The sequence below is a fragment of the Zasmidium cellare genome (assembly GCF_010093935.1).
Source record: "Zasmidium cellare ATCC 36951 unplaced genomic scaffold M409scaffold_27, whole genome shotgun sequence".
Classification (NCBI taxonomy): Eukaryota; Fungi; Ascomycota; class Dothideomycetes; order Mycosphaerellales; family Mycosphaerellaceae; genus Zasmidium; species Zasmidium cellare.
The window spans coordinates 354986-374326 of NW_022986971.1; the positions used below are offsets into that span (position 1 = coordinate 354986).

Here is a 19341-nt window from a genome sequence, read left to right on the forward strand (position 1 = left end):
CACGTTTTTGTGGTGGCTCGTTATATTCGAACTTTTCTTGATACCAGAGTAGATCTGTTGGTAATGCCCGCAATATCCTGCGGACAGTCTCAAACCCGGAATTGATTGATCCTCGGCTGTACATAATTGTATGCAGCTACAGGTAGACACACTCGTCAGTACGTGCTCTTGGCAGTGTGATGTTGATATGAGGACTTGCCTTGGCGGAAATTGTCCAGCATAACACTGTTGCTCCCCAACCCGAAATTCAAGAGCGAAGGAGTCGAGTTGCTCCAACGCGGCCATTGAATCACTGGACCAGCAAGATTCGCAGAGTTCGGATCGAGGTCATAAATGAGGTTGATGTAGTAGCTAGAACACCATCATCAGCAAGCGCTCCTCACAAATCTCGATGATCACTCCTGAACGTACGTATGAAACGACCTGGTTGGAACGGTGGTGTTTGACGGAGTGAAGAACGAGTAGATCACATCCGTAGCATGGAATGTGCCCAGAATCGGAGTTCCGTAGGCGAAGGTGGACAGATAGCTCCACGCCGGTACACCCTACACACTGTCAGCCGTCGGAGGTCTACTTCATTCAAGCTTAACTTACGTCATTCGTGATGAAGTTCAAATAGCTACGACGAGTGAGAGTGAAGGTAAGATCTCCAAGAATGGCAGCCTGCGACTCATCAGATTGTGCACTGCATACGCTGTGGTGGTGATGATCCTACCAGCCTCTTGAACTGCGGGTAGATGTTGTTCAAGCCGCCTGTCCTGAACGGGCTCCCAGCTGGTTGGCCAGCAACAACTATGTTTGAGTACTGTGCAGCAAGATTCCGTGCATTCTCTACATTGTTAGGATCAGCTGGGAAGTACGATGCGACGTAGTTGACCAGATCGTCATTCGTGGTGATGTTCGACTGGACGAGGGAGAAAAGCGTCCCTACAGAGGAAGTCAGCAGGATTCGAACACATTTGCCGGCAGGCCTGACCTTCGTCCTCTTGGTCTCCAACAATGGTCGGAACTTTGGCATATCGTGAAGCTTGTAGGGAAACTTCAGGGCTTTCAGAAAAGAAGCTATCACCCGGATCCGGTCGGGGAAGGTAGGAGAGATCCACTGATCGGTAGCTGAAGATGCCTGGGACGGAACTGACGGCACGCAAGAACGTAGCATAGTCCAAGCCACGAAGACAGCTGACAGTATTCGCACTACCAGCACATGGGCTGCTCGCAACGACCTTGTCGTATATCGCTTGAGGCTTGGGGGTCGAAACATCTGTTGCCGGGATGACAGAGCCGGAGTTCATGATAGCCGCGCGAAACCACTAGGTGGCGAGTGTGAGTCTCATCCTGGTCCCTCTTCCTTTACTGTACTCACCGGCTTCCCATTGTACGTGTTGTCTCCGCCTGGATTCGATGTCAGCCTCGAGATCATTGATTAAGAGACCAATCTTTCTCACCATTAATGACCGTGTGATCAAAGACTGAGATAGACCCGGCGCCTTTTAATCTGTTAACAGATCCTAAGGAGAAGACTCAGCCGCAGCACTTACTCTCGCCCCAGATAGTCACCTTGCTAGGATCTCCTCCGAAGGCAGCAATGTTCTCCTGGACCCACTGCAGTCCAAGGCGTTGATCACGAAGCCCCAGGTTAGTAGCGCCGTCAGCAGCGAGTTCTTTTCCAGCAAGGAAACCAAAGCCGTTCAAACGAGAAGGGCGTCAGTTTGTAGTGAGAGGAACAGAGCGATTGACGACATACCGATAGTTGACAGCCACGTAGACGACCGGTTTGCCCAGATTGACGCTCGACTTGATGAAATTCGATCCATCGTACATCGCTGACCTGAGAGCGCGAATTTCAGCTTTGGTCGAGGTTTGTTATCGGCCTCCAACTCACCACCCTGCTTCAAAGCCACCGCCATAGATCCAAAAGATCACAGGAAGCTTCGAATTCGCCGTCGTTCCAGCAGGACGTTGCACGGTGATGCTGAGACAATCCTCTTTCTGATTGATCGCGACCTGAGCAATGGGACTTTGGACCAGCTCTCCAATGATATCGCCAACAACGCTATTGGGCAGATCACTCAAGTCCAAGTTGTCCACTTGAAAGGCAAACTGCGGGCATGCTGCTGCAGACTTGGACGCATCAAATGTACCTCCAGGAAACCCTTGGGTCAGAGACTGTGGTGGCCGAAGTCGAAGATTGCCAACTGGTGGTTGCGCGAAGGGAATGCCAGAGAATGAATCGATACCGCCAGAACTTGTTCCCACGACTGTACCATTTTTGATGGTAGCCGTTGGCGCTGACTGCCTGCCGTGGATCTCCTGGACTTCGGTTGGCAGACCTGTAACTATGCTCGCCAGTCCGGCGAGAAAGAGGATTGACTTGCGCATCACGACCGATGTAACTGTCCTTTGGAGTCCATTGCGACGCGAGGAAAGACGCCACACGATCTTTATACTTACCACTCCTCTTGAGCGACGGTAGCCTACTGTGCGCTACCTACGTGCGGGAAGCAAGGTCCGAGCCTTAAGATGCGCTACATGTGTATAGCGTTGCTGTTGGTAAAAAGGGCGTTCGCCTGCTGTACTGTGGCAGTCAGATCGCTCTCGCATTGGCTTGATGGGACGCTCTCTTGCCCTCGGCTTGCTGAACAGCAGGCTTCGATGAATGGCCATCTTGCGCTCAAAGACGCAGAGTCAGGAGGACCAACCTCGTATATTCGAAGATTGTACGAGGCAAGCAAGAAGCAAAAGTCAATCCTGCGGGGTTGGAAGACTGGTCGCCTGGTTCGGCTGGCGATCTGCGAACGGCAAATCGTCCGGTCCGGAGTGCATGTGATGGAGAAGCCGAGGCTTCAGCACAAGTACACGGCCTCCGTGACCCGCCAAAGGAATTGAGTAACGTCAATCACGGTAATCGTAGCAGTGATATGTCTATTTGTATCAACAAGAACAATACGGATAGGCTGTACTTCAGCTCACAGGCCTCAGACGACAGTACAATGGCGGCTTCTCCCACATGATGAAGATCTTGTGCTGTATCCAACTCTGACTCTCCTCACAAAGCTCGAGATCGAAGTTGTACAGCACTTTGGTCAAGATGAGACGCATCTCATGGTATGCCATACTTCGGAGGCACATCAATGTCAGCACAGGCAACATGAACACATAGATGGCAAGGATTCACTTCTTGCTCAAACAAGCCCTGGGTCCAGTCGAGAAAGGCGAGAAGCCAGACTTCTTCTCCCTGCCATATAGCGGCGCAAAGGTACCAGCATCCTTCTCAGACAGCCAACGCTCTGGTACATCCTAAGACTTTCTTCCAAACAAGCATTGAGATAAGGTAGGGCCTGCAGTCGTTCGATTGAAATTTCCGTCTCTGACGAAAAGGTCGAGCGAATCTCGTCGGTGAGTTTCTGCAGCTTGGTCGAATGCGTCACGAGATAGTAGGTCAGACCGCTTAATAGCGTGGCCGTCGTCTCCGTACCGGCGATCATGAACTTAAGGAAGGATGTTGTCAGTCAATGTGTTCAAACATTTGGATTCAAGCCTCACCAGGTTTGCGTTCGAGTACATTTCTTGCCTGGTCAAGCCATTCTGTCCCTCCTTCTCGAGTACCAATCCCCACATGTCCGGCCTTGCATCCTGCTTCTCCAATCGTGTGTCGACTCTCTGCTCTGAAAAGTTTTTGTGGAGCGCCATCTGACCAAGGACTTTCTTGGGAATGCAGAACCGGAGTAACAATCCCTCGAGACTGGGTACACGGCCAATCAAGGGCAGATGCCGGATGCTATGCACGTAGACGCCGAACTTGAAAGACGAGAGCATCGCCTGCACCCAAGGATGGTAACTCGATTTGTCGAGCATGCCCAGGGGTTCTCCCTATGATCTCGTCAGCTCTGGGGTCTGGAAAGTATGTGGGATGCACTTTACGAATGTGAGATCACCCATAATGTCCTGCTCATGAATTAGCCAATTGCCGGGGTATCAAGGCACTCCAGACGTACGAAATTTGTAAAATTCCACATCTGAACCATGTCGAACTTGTGGCGACGGTCCTGGATGAGAGCCTCGCGCATATTTTTGATCAGCTTATCCACATGTGTTAGGAACAATGGTTCCTGTAGCTTTAAAGCGCGATCGGAGAAGGCGTGTGCAAAGACACGTCGCATGCGGGCGTGGTCGTCGAAGTCGCCGTTGACTATGTCGCGTTCCTTGAGACGAAATGTTAGTCTATAACACGTCCCCAAGAGGGTCAATGTCGAGGATTACGAACACCGGATGGGGTCCTGTAGAATTGTGGATCTTTCTCAAGCGTTCGCAGGCCAGCCTTTTTGTGTCCGTGGATATCTCTGTACGCTCCGTTGCCGCTGAAGCTCAGTTCATTCGGTGCAACTCGTACGACCTCGCCATATCTCTGATGAAGGTCGACGATCCAATACACTCCATCTCCTCTCAATCCTGCTGCGGTGAGAGGTATGTTGCTGATAGCAGAGGTGATGGGACCGGGAAACTTTCGGAGCGGATGAAAGAAGAGGTTGTATGCGTATGTTGCGATCTGGACAAAGGCAAGGAGTAAGGGGACGGCAAAGGCTATGCCCCCAAGCGTGCTGGGCAGAAGCTGTAGAAAAAGGCCACTTCCCATGGTGAGCTGATTTCTTCGACAGATCGATCTTGTTTGTTAGTACATAGTAGAGATAAGACGGGCAGTGGCATTTTTAAAGGGCAGCCCTTCTACACCTGTGACGATCGCAGGAGATAGTACGAATGCACAATTGATACCGGCTGTCGGTTTGGCGATGCAAGCAATCTCGCTCCGAAAGCGATCGTAGGACGAGCGGCTACCACAGAGCCAAGTGAGATGGGTTTTGTAGGTGGACATGTGCACGTACAGTCGGCAACTGCTGCATCCGGTCCTGTGCGGCCCAATAGACTACGCGGCCATGTAGGGAAGTCACATAGCCAGCAGTGGTGGTCGTCTCTGCTGCGTATTGCCAAGTAGATCCTAAACAGTGCACGCGTCAGCTCGTGATGGCGAAGAGCAGACGACATTGTTTGAGGAAATACTTCAGGTGTCGTCGTGGCTCTCTTTGGGCGCTTCGGATTCGATGCTGTGAAAGATCCCCGGTATACGACGACTCGGACAGCGGTACGAGGTTCGGGTCTGTCTGCCGATCAAACACTTGGGGCTGATGGTGCTTGATGCCAAGGTAGAAGGAAGACAGAGACCGTAGTTTGCAACGGAGGGATGCACGAGCGAGCTGATTGCTGCAGATCGTATGCTGCATCATTTCTTGTCACCATCTCCTCTACTTTCAACCACCGTGCGCTGCTTGTTGGACTCGTGCTACCTCAGCGCTTGGCTGGTTGCTCATGGCATTGTTGGTGGATCGTGACGGTCGTCATGGCGGGCCGCCCAGAAATCTTGGTAAAGCTTGTCGTCTTTAATGACACCTCGCAAGGCGGCCACTTCGTCTTCTCTTCTTGAACATCTTCCAACACGCTCGTCGCATCGCAAACGAGCCTTCCGGAATGGCGATTGATGGCCGTCATGCTTGCGGCCACCGACAATGGGAAGGTGCCTTCTCAGCGAGCTGTACGCATGCCCGGCTCCACGTCGTATCCATCAGAACCAGCACTTCTTTCAAACTCGCCATCCTGTATGCATAGCATTTCAGCCGGCCTGGGACTGTGGCGCTCATAGCACGATCGCATGGATGCCCCGGATAACAGCGTTGCAAGGATGCCTTTGCGGTCTACCAACGGCAATTCGCAGCAGACATACCATCCTCTCCTTGACCCAGATAGAAGGAATACAAGTATAGGAGAAGCAGACACGAATCGTCGAGGCCCCTTATCAGTCGTTTGACGTTGGGCAAGGGCACTTCGGCCGACGAAACTTCGGCTGTGGAGTGCAGAACGCGCCTCTGAGTTCTCACCATGTTGCCGCGGACTGCCGGAAGGATCTACAACAAGCCGCCCGGAGACCTTGTCACGTAGACATGGCAGCAACATCATTGACAGTCTCTTCATCATTCCGCCATCATCGTTCGGCAGATGAGGAGGGTGACACGCAAGTATCTTGGCTTGGCCAATATTGCCTTCTTCGCCGGCGCGCTTTGCCTCGTCCTCTTCATAAACCTTGGATCATCCTCGCAGGACCGCGTTTTTGACTGGAATACCGTCCGCTACAAATCGGCGGCAAGATCTCTACCAGAAGCCAGAGGAGCTTGCCCGGGCTTGTCACAAACAAGAAAGCCAGCGCTCGTGATCTCTAGAGTAGCAGCCGATGGCGACTCGGCGTGGTTGAAACCACTCGAGAAAAAGTATCATCTATGCGTCTACACCGTCGATGATGCAAAGGACAGGGCCTCATATCATCTGCAAGTCCCTGCGAACAGAGGCCATGAAGCCATGGTCTTTTTGACATTCCTTGCCGACAACTACGAGAACATACCGGCAGCTGGCGCGGTCTTTATCCATGGAGCTAGGTACCAATGGCACAACGATCAGCCAGAATATGACAACCTCGATCTGCTGTCATCTCTCAATGTGTCGAATGCTCTGAAGCCGTACGGATACCACAACCTACGATGCGACTGGAGCGCAAGTACATGCTCGGCAAAGGAGTCTGTCCCGCAACGAAGCCTCGAGACCGTCTTCAAAGCGCGCTTGCAACCCTGGGATGCCCGCGCAGTCTCCGACGTGGCTCTTTCAGACGCCTTGGTGACCTTGTTTGGAGGGGGAAAGCCGAATGAGCAAGTCCTTTTAGGCCGCTTCGATGCCGTACGTTCACAGTGCTGCGCGCAGTTCGTTGTATCGCCACAGCACATCTGGCAGCATTCACGAGCTGAATATGTTGCACTGAGACAGTGGCTACTCGACGGCGGCCATGGTCAAGGAACTGCACCTTTGGACGACAGAGTGGCAGGAAGGATCATTTCCTATGTCTGGCACATCTTGTTCATGCAAGATGCCCGCAGTCCCATAAGCCTCGACCAACTGAACGCTCAAGCATGCCCTTCCGCCCCAGATTGCTATTGTCGCCTCTACGGCCGATGCAACTTGCAAGGCTGCACTAGTGGTGGCTGTCGTGGACAGTACAACCTGCCTCCTGGCTTCAGACTTCCCGCTGGCTTTGAAAAGGCGCACGTAGGATTGACATGATACTGGAGAAGCGCAGACATAGGTCTTACTGCTCTCGATTATCAAGTCAAGCTACACGAGGCGATTACTCGGGACGACCAGCACGTGGGGCAGCTCGGGATTTGCTATTCGTGGCATAAAATGTCCGGAAAGAACCCTGCTGGAGGCCATCAATGACGGACGAAATTCTTCGACGAAGGCCTGACATTTGCAGATCTCACGAGTTCAAACGCTTCAACAAATTTTTAATTACCTCGTTGAAGCTCGTCACCCATACACAAATATGCTACCTTTCTCGTGGTTTGTGGTCTGCTTTACCCTCCTGATCACGGTTTATGGGCACGATCGAACCGTGATACATTTTCCAGAGGCCGCTACAAAGTCAGTATTCTCGGCACCGACTACCCTACCGCTCTCCAACAATTGCTCTTACCCATATCTTGGACACAAGAGTCAAGCCAACCTCTCATCAGCTCACCTTCCATCTCAATCTCGACATTGTATCGTCACACCATACGGCTGGGGAAGAGACGACTCATCTCAGATACTCGCGGCCACCCAGAAATGTGCTCGCAACAGTGTCATCACGCTTCCAGCGCCCTTCGTGTACACCATCTCGAGGCGAATGTACATGAAACTGGATAACGTACGCTTGGAGATCCTCGGCACGCTCTCGTTCACGCCCGATCTTTTGTACTGGATCGGAAATTCCTTCCGCGTGGAGTTTCAGAATCAGTCCACAGCGTGGATCGTCGAGGGCCATGATGTGATTGTCACTGGTGGCGGGTGGAGACAGGGCGGTATCGACGGGAATGGCCAGGCGTGGATGACACGTGCTGCGGGACACAGCAATCAGTTTGGCCGTCCAATTGCGCTATCTCTCTACAATTCGTCCAATGTGCTTGTGGAAGACTTCTCCATATGGCAGCCACAGTTTTGGTCTTTCATGGTGCAGGATAGCAGCAACATCGAGCTGCGAGGTATTTACATCAACGGCACGAACACCGATCCCAATGGCAATTCTTCAAACTACGAGACAAATATAGACGGCTTGGACACACTCCGTGTGGATAACCTCACTGCCGCCGACTGGCTCTTCCACGGCGGTGACGACTGCCTGGCGCCGAAGGGTAACAGCACCAACTTGACGTTCCGCAATCTCACCTGTGTCGGTGGAGGTGTCGCATTCGGGTCGTTGGGCCAATATCCTGACTCGCCTGACTACATTCACTCCGTTTGGGCGGAAAATATCACCGTTGCTCAAGCAGTGAGCCCCATCCTCGGCGGCGCAAATGTCTCGGGAGGAGCCTACTTCAAATCCTGGGTCGGTGTCTCGGAAGGCGAGCCACCGCAAGGAGGCGGTGGAGGAACAGGCTCTGTCGCGAACGTGACATTCACCAACCTGACGGTCCACAACACCACAAACGCCATCTCCATCAACAAGTGCTACTTCAAGGTAGCCGACCAAGCAAACTACTGTGATACCAGCACGCTCGAGTTCGGGGACTTGCACTTTGAACATGTACAAGGCTTCGTCAGCGGCGACGTGGCGATTGCCTTGAATTGCAGCGCGGCGATGCCATGTCGAGATATTGAGATACGAGATGCATTCTTGACCTCTGCAAAGAATGGGAGCACCAAGGTTACGTGTGACAATGTGGTGAATCTAGAGGGTCTCCGATGCAACACTACCCTGTCGCGGTAAAGAGAGATGGGTGGCGTCTGCACACCCACCTCCTCGGGCACAGCCCGACTTGTTAGCTCTGCTGATCTTATGCAGCTTCGCCAACTCGTATTTTAATTGCCCAAATACGGAAGGTATGTGTCGCTGCTGCAGATCTTCAAAATCACGGGTCCAAGGCCCTAAAAGTGGCCGGGCGGTCATCATGGATATTTGAGAATCAAGTACAATAAATCTGCACACAACAGAATGAATACTGTCGCACTCCTTCTCGCGATTTTGCTCGCCAACTGCATTCCAGTTCACGCCGCTTGCCATGACTACGTGCTCATCAACACACATGGAACCGGTGAGCCACAAGGAGAATCAATCGGCTTCAGGGGCATGATTTCAGATGTCCTGGCGGCCCTTCCGAACGGCGTCCGTTACGATACGGTCTATCCTGCTGCGCCAGACCTCACTCAGCAGACTACCTTTATTGGATCGAGTGATATTGGAAATGAGATCCAACAAGGTCTGCAGTCATGTCCTGAGCAGAGGTACGCTTTGTTGGGGTACTCGCAAGGTATGATATCCCGAGAAGATCCCTCCTTGCAGGATGTTTTATCAGTCCATGTTGTACGGAACATCGATTACTTACACCTCCCTAGGCGCAACAGTAACCAACGAAGTCCTCCAAGCCTTCTCGCCCACGAGTGCTCAGGGTCAATCAATCGAAGCCATCGTCCTCGTCGGCAACCCATACCACCGCCCAAACAAAGCGGGCAACGTCGACGAAGACTGCGGGACCAGCACCGCAGGCGCCAGTGGTGTCCTCCTGCCTACGGCGAACTATACGATTCCTGATGCGTGGTACGCGACGGGTAAGGTGAGGGATATCTGCTTTACGGATGATCCAGTCTGCAGTGGATACGATTTGGGGACTTTGTTCAGTCCGAGTCACTTTTTCTATGGTTTCAGTAAGAGCGTGCAAGAATGTGGGAGGGAGTTTCTGGTGGAGATGCTTTCCTGATGTTAGATTGGGAATGCATCCTGTCCAATTGAGAATGGGCACTGCTACGAAGCTGCACATGCTCATTAGAGGCCATTAATGCTGAAGTTTGCTAGCAGTCGATCTCTCGAGTGCTGTCCATGTGAGACTAGCACCTATAACGTCCGTGGATTCGTCTCTTAGGAGACTTTCGAAGAATTCCCAGACGACAGCCTGAACAAGCTGACGTCGTTCCGTGTCTTTCCTATTGCCACAAAACATCTCGACTCATTTGTAGCTCTGCTCGCACTCAAGTTCCCAAAAAGGAAATAGCAAACTTCATGCTTTCCGCTCGCTCCCAAAATTCTCAACGAGCTACGGAACTATTTCGTACAAATAATTCGAGACACCCAGTGTCATGGCATTCTCATGTTCCACATCAAAAGACTACACAGACTTACTATGGTTCGTCACTTCACAATGCAAGCAGTCCGCATCCACCCCAACCCATCGAAACCCTGGGGTCCCGAGAACCCAGCTCCGTCCTCAGCGCTGCATCTCGACAGCAACATACCCATCCCCAAGCCCTCCAAGCCCGGCGATGTCCTGGTACGAGTCAAAGCTACGACGCTGGTCCGCGACACGCTCACCTGGCCCGAGATGCTCGCAAAAGAATATCTCACACCTGGAAACGATTTCGCCGGCGTGGTTGAAGCAGTCGTCGATGAGAACTCTTCGGAATTGAAGCCCGGTGACAATGTATTTGGTATGATCAATGCAGATCATGGTGGAGCCTGGGCACAGTACGCTCTCGTCGATGCTGAGAAAGGGGAGATTGCGAGGAAGCCTCCTCATGTTGGATTCGAGGAAGCTGCAAGCGTGCCCTTGAGCGCTTTGACGGCGTGGCAGGCGTTGTTCCACAAAGGCGGAATTGCAGCACCGTCCTCGAACGGGTCTGCAACAGCCAAAGGTACCAACGTCCTCATCATAGGTGCGTCTGGAAATGTTGGCATCTTTCTCGTGCAGTTGGCTGCATTGGCTGGATGCCATGTCATCGCTGCGAGCACATCCAACGCAAGGAACGAGGACTTTCTCAAAAGTCTCGGAGCGAGCGAAGTGGTGGAGTATAGCCAGCTCTGGGCCCGAAGTGCGGTCTACGACGTAGCCGTGGACACAGTGGGAGGAGAAGTACTTTCCAAGATATGGCCCCTCGCGGCCCCCAACGCAACACTAGTGTCAGTAGACTCTGCCAGCTATGACTTCGTCAAAGAACTTCAGCCAACCTCCCGGCAGGACGTCAAGGCGATCTGGTTCATCGTGTGGTCGTCGCAAGAAGATCTCACGCAGGTTGCCGCATTTCTCGAAGCAGGTACATTGAAAACGTTTGTGTCGGCAACGTATCCCATCGAGAAGGTACAAGAGGCGTATGAAGTCGCCAGTGGGAGATCAACCAAACGAGGGAAGATTATTTTGACTATATGAGCAGATCACAAAGTTGGAATATGCTTGATATTATCTTCAAACAGTCCTCTTTTGTAAGCCGCCGGCTGTCTTTACGATAAGAATGTAAATAAAGAAAATTGACTCCAATTATCTAAGATGTAAGTTCTTTGTCAAAAAGCACACACACCAACTACTGCCCTCGAACACTGACTTCACCAACATGGCCATGTTCTAACTCAAGAACCTCACCACATCACCCGCAAACTCCTCCGCGAACTGGAACAAGAACCCATGCCCAGAATCCGGCCAAATCTTCAACCTGGCATCCGGGAGTTTCTGCTGAAGCACAAAACTATTCACCGTCGAAATCGTAAAGTCATCTTTTCCCTGCCCAATCAAAACCGGAACTTTCACTTCGGCCAGACGATCGAAACTACCTTCGGCTCGCTGCTCTTCTGAACTCCAACGCCCCAACGCATTCGCCATATTCTGCAGACCCTCGCCGCCGTCGGCGTATTGCCAGGAGACAAGCTCGGTGCGTTCTTCGCCGCTGGTTTCCTTTGTGCGTTCGTGGATGCGGGACCAGTAGGCTCTGGCTGCGGCGTGGCTAGACTCGCTGTCGTAAAAGAAGAGCTTTTGCATGTTCTCAGGTTTGGCCTCGGCGCCGGCTGCATTTGCGTTGATCTCTTGAGATCTTGCTTCATCGCGCTGTTCGACGCCTGAACCCCAGCTGGGGCTCGAGCCGGCGATGATGAGACGTCGGATCAAGCTATTAAAAACACATGTTCGTCAGCGGAGTTGATTTCAATGTGACTGGGCCGCACCCGACCACTCACCCTTTCGGCGCCTCCAACGCCAAAATCTGCGCGATAAACCCTCCCATGCTGAAGCCAAGCACATCAACTTCGTTGATACCCAGCAGCTTCAAGAAATCCAGAGCATGGCTTGCCATGTCCTTGACCGAGGAGTCAACTTTACCACGACTCTTTCCAACACCAGCATTATCGAAGAGGATCACAGGTCTGTGGGCGGCAATGCTGTTGATTAGGAGGGGGTCCCACCAATCCATGGAAGCACGGAAGTGGTGGAGGAAGAGTAAGGGGACGAGGCCGTCATTGCTCTTGGGGCCGAACTGGCGATACGCATAAGTGATGTCCTTGGACTGTATGTATTGTGTCTTGGCGGTCTGGTGGGTAGTCATGTTGGCGGTGCTTCATTCGTGCTTCTTTGCGTGGAGACTGAGTCGACTCTGTCTCGATCTTGAATTCTCGTGCTGAACATGCTGGGAAGTGGAGCAGGCTTGCTGCTCCTTTTTGTATCCATTGCTGTGCCCACCAAAACACTTTCACATTGCACTACTGCATCAACTCTGCTAGTATGTTCGACGACCTGTTCTCTGAGATTGTTAATGTCAAACCCTCACACTGGGAGGAAGTGCAGAGTAGTCAGCGACCGGCCTTTTTGCGATTTCCTGCGATTAGTGATCGCCTTCTGCGATGTCACGAATGCCACAATGACATCCACGGATGACTTCAGGCAGGTCCGATCGGACTTTGACGACAACAACTTTTCTCTATCAATCAACTGACTAATGTTCGCAGTGCGTCTCCAACGTAAGTAGGAAACAGAACGGCGCTACGCGAATCGTATCCAAATGCATAGTCCAACGCTTCACCCGAGACCGAGGCCCCAGATTCCCAATCCGCCTCGTTAGAACGAGGCTGCGAGAATGAATCTCCCAGAACGAACCTCTCCAAAAAGTCAAATCCAATCCTCTCCATTACTCAGCCCTTGCTTCCCTTCCACACAGATCCCTTCTCGTCCAGTCCCAGCACTTCCAGCAAAAGGCCTAGCTCCTTCCTCTTCCTCATGAAAGAGCCATGCATGATCTCCTCGAGTGCCAAGTCACGCAGCGCCCTCGTGATCAGATGATTCTGCCGTGGCCAGGCAGCCAGTGCAGGGCGGAGGTAAGTAGAAGTCTTCTCTTGACCAGCTGCGGTGAGGAGGCTCATGAGGCGAGCTTGACATTCGGTCAGCCAGGCAGGAGAGGCGCAACCAGAAGCTGGGTTCGTTGTAGGCTCGTCTTCGTCAGGTATGGGAATGGAGCAGTACTCGCGCCAAAGGACGGTAGCGCACAGGTGATTCACCTCCTCTTGCAGCGCTGGATCATACTGCTGGGCGGGTTGCACTGCCTGCTGTGGAGGTGCTGGGGTCGGCTTGGAGGATGACGGCTTTGGCTTTGGTAGTTGCTTGACCGATGCTGGCGCTGGCAACGGTGGACGACTTGGTGGAGGGTCTGGCGACTGCCCAGGGGAGCGGACGTGGCAGAAGTTGCACACCACAGACAGCCCGTCTTGGACGTCGGTGGCACAAGCGTAGTGCTGGTAGATACCACAGTCTCTGCACTTGAAGCAGTCTTTTCGGGTTGGAGCCTTGCCAGGACAACGGCAAGAGATCGCGGGCTTGTCAGAAGCTCCGGTGCGGCGGCGGTCTGGTTGCTGCAAAATCGTTTTGTCCGGCGCTTGTTCCTCGTCGCCTTCATCCTCATCGTCCCCATCATCATCAGAGCCGACAAGATTGACAAACGATGGTGCAGACTTTCTGGGCGCACGCGACTTCATCTCGGGCTTCTTCTTCTTGGCGAGCGGTGACGGAGACAAAAAAGACGAGGCTTGACGCTTTCCGCCTGCTTTCTTTGTCGTGGAACGTACAGGGCCAGGTGGTGGCTTTGCTTTGGACTGTGCGCTCTTCGCCTTGTTCTTTGCGGTGCTTGCAACCACAATTTCGTCGCTATCACCCGCATCGACCCCTTCAGCATCCTCCATCTGATCGTCGTCGGCCTCGGCCACGCTCGCTTTAGATGAGGACTTCTTCCGCTCGGGCTGCTTGCGGACTGACTTCTGCCGCTGGGTCTGACCACCATCTCCCTGGGTGACAGCAGATTGAGCTTGTGTTGCTGGGGTCTTTGCGACTTGCGGCATGACTCTGACTCTGCTGTAGTACGCCTGAGCAGCTGCAAGGCGTTCTGCCTTCTTCCTGGCGACGTTGTACTTGTGGAAAACAACTTGATTCTGCGCATCTGTCAGCATGGACTTCAAGAAAAGGGGAATTGCTAGCGCGTCTTACATGTTCGAAGAAACGAGCCAGCCAACGCCGAATCCAGGCACGACGCCATTCTTGATGGTAGTTCTCGGGGTTGCTGAGGTAGATCCATCCCTCCTTCACGGCCAAGAGAAGGCGCTTCCTCTGCCACTCGATGATCTCATCGCGATGGAGCAAGAAGCTCAGGTAGCAGCGGTTGCAGACCGGACCACCGCGATCCTGCGGATCTCCGTACAGCATGCATGGCTTGTGCTGCCAGGCACAACACTTCTTGCAAAGCAAGAATTGTGACCGTGGCTTTGGGTCTTCGCATGGCCCATCGCAGTGGAATGTCGAGGTGAAATGCTTCAAGAAGAGTCGCTGCTTCTCGTTTGGAGCATGGCCCAGGACTTGCGTCACATGCGCGGAGATATCCAAAGTGCCAGCAGCAGCATTGACAATCGCTTTGACTTGATCTGCCGTCTCGGCAGACACGTTGACAGTGTACGGCTTGCAAGGGAGGTGGACCCAGTGCGGATCCTCTTTGCTCGTGCCCACAAAGACAGTGTCTTTTGCTAGTCGAGTTGTACCAGGTGGGCAAACACACTTGATTGTAGCATCGTGTAGCGAGAGTGGGAATGGTGCGGGGGCTTGAGGTGAGGGTGTTGTAGTCTGGGCCGCATCTGCATGTTGAGTCACATTCGCACTCGTGTCCCCCGGGCGGACCATACCCTCCAGCTTGGGAAGATTCGCGAAAGAGAATGTTGGTAGGTCATCAGACATGCCATCGGGGTGTGGTTGATCATCCTGATCGTTGATGGGGTGAACCATGGCCTCTGGCTGGGGCATAGCGGCTTCTTGCTGAAGCTCCTCAGATGAGCGCTTCCCGACGTCACGCTTGTTGCTCCTCCGATCTTGTTCAGACATGCCGACGGCTATTCGAAAGTGTGAAGCCTCGACGTGGGCGGGTGAGGATGGTTCGCCGGTATGGCGGTGTTGGTTTGAAGTGGGTGTTTTGCGGTCGCTGTCGCAAGATGATGTCGTGAGGTGAAGTTCACGCGACCATGTTTGTCGGTGTTGAGTGTCGCATGATGTCGGCGGGTGATGTTAGGTTGCTGGGTGACGGTTGTGTGGCGGCGCGATATTCACTCGGGCCGTAGCGCGGCTTAGCGTCACGCATGTGATGGGCGGCTCTCCTCCATTTTTCAGGCAGCAAACATTGATCATTCATGCAATCTTTCGTCCCACATTACCCACCCCTCTGCCGACAATGCTCACAACCGCGTCTCCCTCCTCCTCGGCGTCCTTCAATCCCCACCCGCTCATGCCAAAGTCCCTCAGATCTCGAGCCAGTTGGACGACCTGCTCCGAGCCAAGCACCTCCTTCCCTATGGCTAAACGGCCCACATCTTCACTGCCCATGGCCATCAGCGTGAGCATCGTTGGCGCTGCGACATGCGAGGCGCATCCACCCTGCGCGACACTCTCCAGAAGCTGAAAGGCACATCTCTTGCCCAGATCTTCCGGCACCTCCCCTCCACTTGGCGCACTTGCGATATCCGCCGAGTACAGTGCACCGGTGTTCGACTCTGCAACCAGACTCAACCCAAACCCCAGACCAATCTTCTTCTTCGCATTCGCATTGTTCTTCTCGGGTGCAGGTATGAGCGGTGCAGAGCTGACATCCGAGTAGATGTATGTATCCGGCGCGAACTCATTCAAGACCCCACGAGCAGCCTCTATCATGCGCGCGTTGTTCGCGCCTGCCACCCCAATCGCATATGCTACACCTCTCACGCGCTTGATGCGTCCAGCACTGAGGATGTGGATGGTCTTGGGCAATCTAACCTGATGTCCAAAGACCAGCTGCACCTCTCCTCCTCCACCTTTTCCTCCAGGACCTGCATTGGATCGTCTGAGTATGCGTAGCTCGAGGTTGTTCTCTATCCCAAAGCTCTTGTACAGCGGCAGTATTGCAGTTCGGACGGTGTCCACGGAGACATCCCCGGTAGGAGTCGCAGAAGTTATCACACCTGGACCAGTGAAAAGCACATTGACCTGAGCCTTGGAGAAAGGCGCAAGCATGCAGAGCGGGGTGATGAAGAAGCTGGCGCCTCTGGTGCAGTCTGCCGGCAACTCATGTCGCACAACTCCTCCTGCCGATCCATAGCCTGCAGCACTGCCGGTGATGAGACCCGGCTTGTACAGCACGGTGGTGCCAGTGTAGGAGAATTCGATGACGGAGCCGTTGGTGATGGAATCCAGCAGGCGCAGGAACGAGACCTCGTGCGGTGCAAGGCCGGGGGCGGTGTGGGAAGAGGCGCGAATCTGCGAGATGCGTACCGCGCGGCCAGTCAAGGTGGCCAGCACGAGGCGGTGGATCAGGTGCTTGGAGCCCGTGAACTTCAACGGGGCCGGGCCAGGCGCCGTCGTCATGGTGGGAGAGGCGGTCGCGGGTGACTGAGTGTTGAGTCGCATGCAAGAGCGTCGTGCAGTGCCGCGAAAGGCTATTGTCGTGCCGCCGGGCGAGCGGCCATGGTGCAAGCGGTGCTGGTGATATCGACGTGGCTGGCAGAGAAAAAGTTCAGGGCGCCCACGAGGAGGAGAAGTCAAAAAATCCTAGACTGCCGCTGCCGCCACCACGCGAGACGCCGGCCGCTCCTACAAAACTTCCCCACACCCTTTTCCAATGCCCTGGGTCAGGAACCCGGCCCAAGACTTGGACATGTGGCTTTCTCCCTTCGTTCATTACATCACATCCAAGCTCACATCGCGTGGACATTTGGGTACGACTTCAGACGTCTGCCATTACTGTTCTCTGTCTGATTCGAGGCGGGTAAAACTCCCTGCCCAGCTACCGTCTGCCGCAAGTATATCGGGTATCTTTGGAGAACCTGATTCCAATCCGAGCCGTAACAGCACACTGAACCGCAGTCGACCCGCGTTCATCATGAAGAAGAAAGAAAGATGCAATCCCCGTCCCAGGTCCAAGATCCATGCTGCAATCTGAAGCACTCCATCGAAGGAGAATGTCCATGTCTCTCAACTTTTCTAGCCGGTGCCATGAGGTCGAGGGGTGAAGGCAGTCTACTGCCAGCCTCCGCCGCCCTGTTGCTGCTGGCCGTACCCTCCGCCGCCGTTGGCTTGTTGCTGGTAGCCGCCTGCGATTCTGTGAGTGAGTGTCGGGCTGAATGGGTCCAATCTACACACCTTGGCCGTAACCTTGCTGGCCGCCGTAACCGCCTCCTGGGGCCTGACGCCAATTGCCGCCGCCACCTGCGCCTCCGCCGTAGCCTGCTCACGGTCAGCTGTGGTCGTCAACGAGGAAGGGTACGACTCACCATAGCCCTGGCCGCCGCCGCCGCCTCCATATCCGCCTTGGCCTCCGCCATAGCCGCCGCGACCGCCATAGCCACCTTTGCAAACGTTAGCGATGGTCGCACGATGAAGAAGGGCCGCACATACCACGTCCTCCGCCAAATCCTCCACCGCCTCCACCGCTGCCACGCTCAGATGCTTTGTCTACGCGGATGGTGCGTCCGTCGAACCTTGAGGTCTGATTAGCGGGGTGAACGGCACAGGCGCACGCGACGGATGCGACTCACTCGACATTGTTCATGGCTGAGATCGCGGACTCGGCGGCAGCCTCCTCGGAAAATCGCACGAAGCCGAAGCCACGACTGCGACCGGTATCGCGATCCTTGACGACGATCTGGGGAGGAAATTAGCTCGTTGGTCGGCGGCGTGAGTGCACGATGCGACAGGGAGGAGATGAACGGACCGCCTCGTCGACAGCACCAAACTCCTCAAACTTGCTGCGTAGCGTCTGGTCGTCGGTATGCCATGCCAGGCCGCTGTTGCTTGGTGTCAGCTGGGGACGGCGCGGCTCTGGGGCGAGACGTCACGCACCCGATGAATAGTTTCGCCATCGCAGATCGTCACAATCGGTAAGGACCGAATCGCACTCGTCGCACACGGCGGTTGATGAAAGAGATGAGAGGTGCGCTCAGGTGGTTCACGCGCGGTTGGGTCGTTCGGGCGCAGGGCGGCACGCAGAGAGCAGTGTTTGTCGATGACTCGCACAGGGTGTGATGTGATGGAGTGTTTCGAAAAAGAGTAAGACGATGGTGAAGCTTGGAAAGCTGGTCACATGCACGCAGGCGCCAGCAGCCCAAAAACAAGGGTCGCACGTGGCGATTTGGAGCTATGAGAACTAAGGCGCTGCCGAAGTGATGGGGCCAGCGAGCAAACACAGCAGTGAGCACAAACCGCAGCGGATCGATCGTCTGGGCAAGGGAAGGGTGTCGCTCGAGGCGGGCAGGCAGGACGGCAGAGGGCGACTGAAGAGGGATGACAGGCGGCGCGGAGGAGACCAAGTACCGGGACCAGGTCAGGTCGTGCGTGTCACACAGCGCAGCCAGACACCAGCAGCAGGACAAGGCGGAACGGGCTGGTTGGATGGATAGAGACGTAGAGGGGCGACGACAGATTCAGCCCCTCCTCTCAATCTTTGCTGCGCTGCGATGCGAGCTGGCAAGCTCCGTCACCCGTCGGCCACCCTACATCCAGCAACTGCACTCGCCTACATACGCCAACCGGGCGTCTGTCCGCAGCCGACACAGCGCGCCGCCGCAAGGCATCGGGGTGGACAGACAGTGGACAGGCTGGGTTGGGCTGCTGCATGGATGGAGCAGTCGGCAGGATCGGCGGCGTCTTGATCCAAGACGCGCAGAAATGCTGATCCCAGGGCGACGCTGAGTGGCTCGCGGGGCGCTGCAGCACGGGCGTATGGCGAATGGCAGACGGCGACGCCGCTCCTTTTGCTCGCTGCCCTGCCGTTGCTGCACTGCGAGCCGCTCGTCACTGGCTGGCGAGGGTAGCGTGGGAGCTCATTGGGCTCGCCGACGGTAGCTAACAGGCAAGACGCTGCTTTGGTGGGCGTGTGGCGCCAGTGGGTGCAGCAGCTGGCCTGCACAGCTTCCTTGGTCCTCAGCCGCCGCCGCTTGCTTGCTTGCTTGCTTGCTGCCGGCGG

The 19341-nt window shown here is 54.5% G+C and overlaps 10 protein-coding genes across 10 annotated transcripts; 4 read left to right on the forward strand and 6 right to left on the reverse strand.

Moving 5' to 3' along the window:
* Positions 1-89: 89 nt before the first annotated feature.
* On the reverse strand, positions 90-2379 carry M409DRAFT_68078 (uncharacterized protein; the record flags this gene model as incomplete). Its single annotated transcript, XM_033817678.1, has 11 exons — positions 90-136; positions 200-351; positions 412-545; positions 595-663; positions 716-927; positions 977-1310; positions 1364-1392; positions 1446-1487; positions 1539-1602; positions 1741-1828; positions 1883-2379. The coding sequence occupies 11 exons, from the start codon at positions 2377-2379 to the stop codon at positions 90-92; spliced, it is 1668 nt and encodes a 555-aa protein (XP_033665091.1).
* Positions 2380-2961: 582 nt separating this feature from the next.
* On the reverse strand, positions 2962-4633 carry M409DRAFT_68079 (uncharacterized protein; the record flags this gene model as incomplete). The annotated part of the gene is made up of 7 exons (XM_033817679.1): positions 2962-3115; positions 3176-3235; positions 3295-3488; positions 3544-3870; positions 3922-3945; positions 3996-4202; positions 4265-4633. 7 exons carry the CDS (start codon positions 4631-4633, stop codon positions 2962-2964), a joined length of 1335 nt encoding a protein of 444 aa, XP_033665092.1.
* A 1412-nt stretch (positions 4634-6045) lies between these two features.
* On the forward strand, positions 6046-7155 carry M409DRAFT_68080 (uncharacterized protein; the record flags this gene model as incomplete). The annotated part of the gene is made up of 1 exon (XM_033817680.1): positions 6046-7155. The coding sequence occupies one exon, from the start codon at positions 6046-6048 to the stop codon at positions 7153-7155; it is 1110 nt and encodes a 369-aa protein (XP_033665093.1).
* A 262-nt stretch (positions 7156-7417) lies between these two features.
* On the forward strand, positions 7418-8839 carry M409DRAFT_68091 (glycoside hydrolase family 28 protein; the record flags this gene model as incomplete). Its single annotated transcript, XM_033817685.1, has 2 exons — positions 7418-7515; positions 7588-8839. 2 exons carry the CDS (start codon positions 7418-7420, stop codon positions 8837-8839), a joined length of 1350 nt encoding a protein of 449 aa, XP_033665094.1.
* A 225-nt stretch (positions 8840-9064) lies between these two features.
* M409DRAFT_25548 (carbohydrate esterase family 5 protein) lies at positions 9065-9827 on the forward strand (the record flags this gene model as incomplete). The annotated part of the gene is made up of 2 exons (XM_033807742.1): positions 9065-9380; positions 9466-9827. 2 exons carry the CDS (start codon positions 9065-9067, stop codon positions 9825-9827), a joined length of 678 nt encoding a protein of 225 aa, XP_033665095.1.
* Positions 9828-10265: 438 nt separating this feature from the next.
* On the forward strand, positions 10266-11267 carry M409DRAFT_25549 (uncharacterized protein; the record flags this gene model as incomplete). Its single annotated transcript, XM_033807743.1, has 1 exon — positions 10266-11267. The coding sequence occupies one exon, from the start codon at positions 10266-10268 to the stop codon at positions 11265-11267; it is 1002 nt and encodes a 333-aa protein (XP_033665096.1).
* Positions 11268-11459: 192 nt separating this feature from the next.
* Positions 11460-12429, reverse strand: M409DRAFT_37128 (uncharacterized protein; the record flags this gene model as incomplete). The annotated part of the gene is made up of 2 exons (XM_033810675.1): positions 11460-11997; positions 12065-12429. 2 exons carry the CDS (start codon positions 12427-12429, stop codon positions 11460-11462), a joined length of 903 nt encoding a protein of 300 aa, XP_033665097.1.
* Positions 12430-13012: 583 nt separating this feature from the next.
* Positions 13013-15236, reverse strand: M409DRAFT_25551 (uncharacterized protein; the record flags this gene model as incomplete). The annotated part of the gene is made up of 2 exons (XM_033807744.1): positions 13013-14299; positions 14355-15236. The coding sequence occupies 2 exons, from the start codon at positions 15234-15236 to the stop codon at positions 13013-13015; spliced, it is 2169 nt and encodes a 722-aa protein (XP_033665098.1).
* Positions 15237-15536: 300 nt separating this feature from the next.
* M409DRAFT_68082 (uncharacterized protein) lies at positions 15537-16745 on the reverse strand (the record flags this gene model as incomplete). The annotated part of the gene is made up of 1 exon (XM_033817681.1): positions 15537-16745. One exon carries the CDS (start codon positions 16743-16745, stop codon positions 15537-15539), a length of 1209 nt encoding a protein of 402 aa, XP_033665099.1.
* Positions 16746-17736: 991 nt separating this feature from the next.
* On the reverse strand, positions 17737-18192 carry M409DRAFT_37120 (uncharacterized protein; the record flags this gene model as incomplete). The annotated part of the gene is made up of 3 exons (XM_033810673.1): positions 17737-17857; positions 17915-18021; positions 18091-18192. Coding segments are annotated over 3 exons (330 nt in total), but the record flags the coding sequence as incomplete, so codon positions are not given.
* Between the last annotated feature and the right edge of the window lie 1149 nt (positions 18193-19341).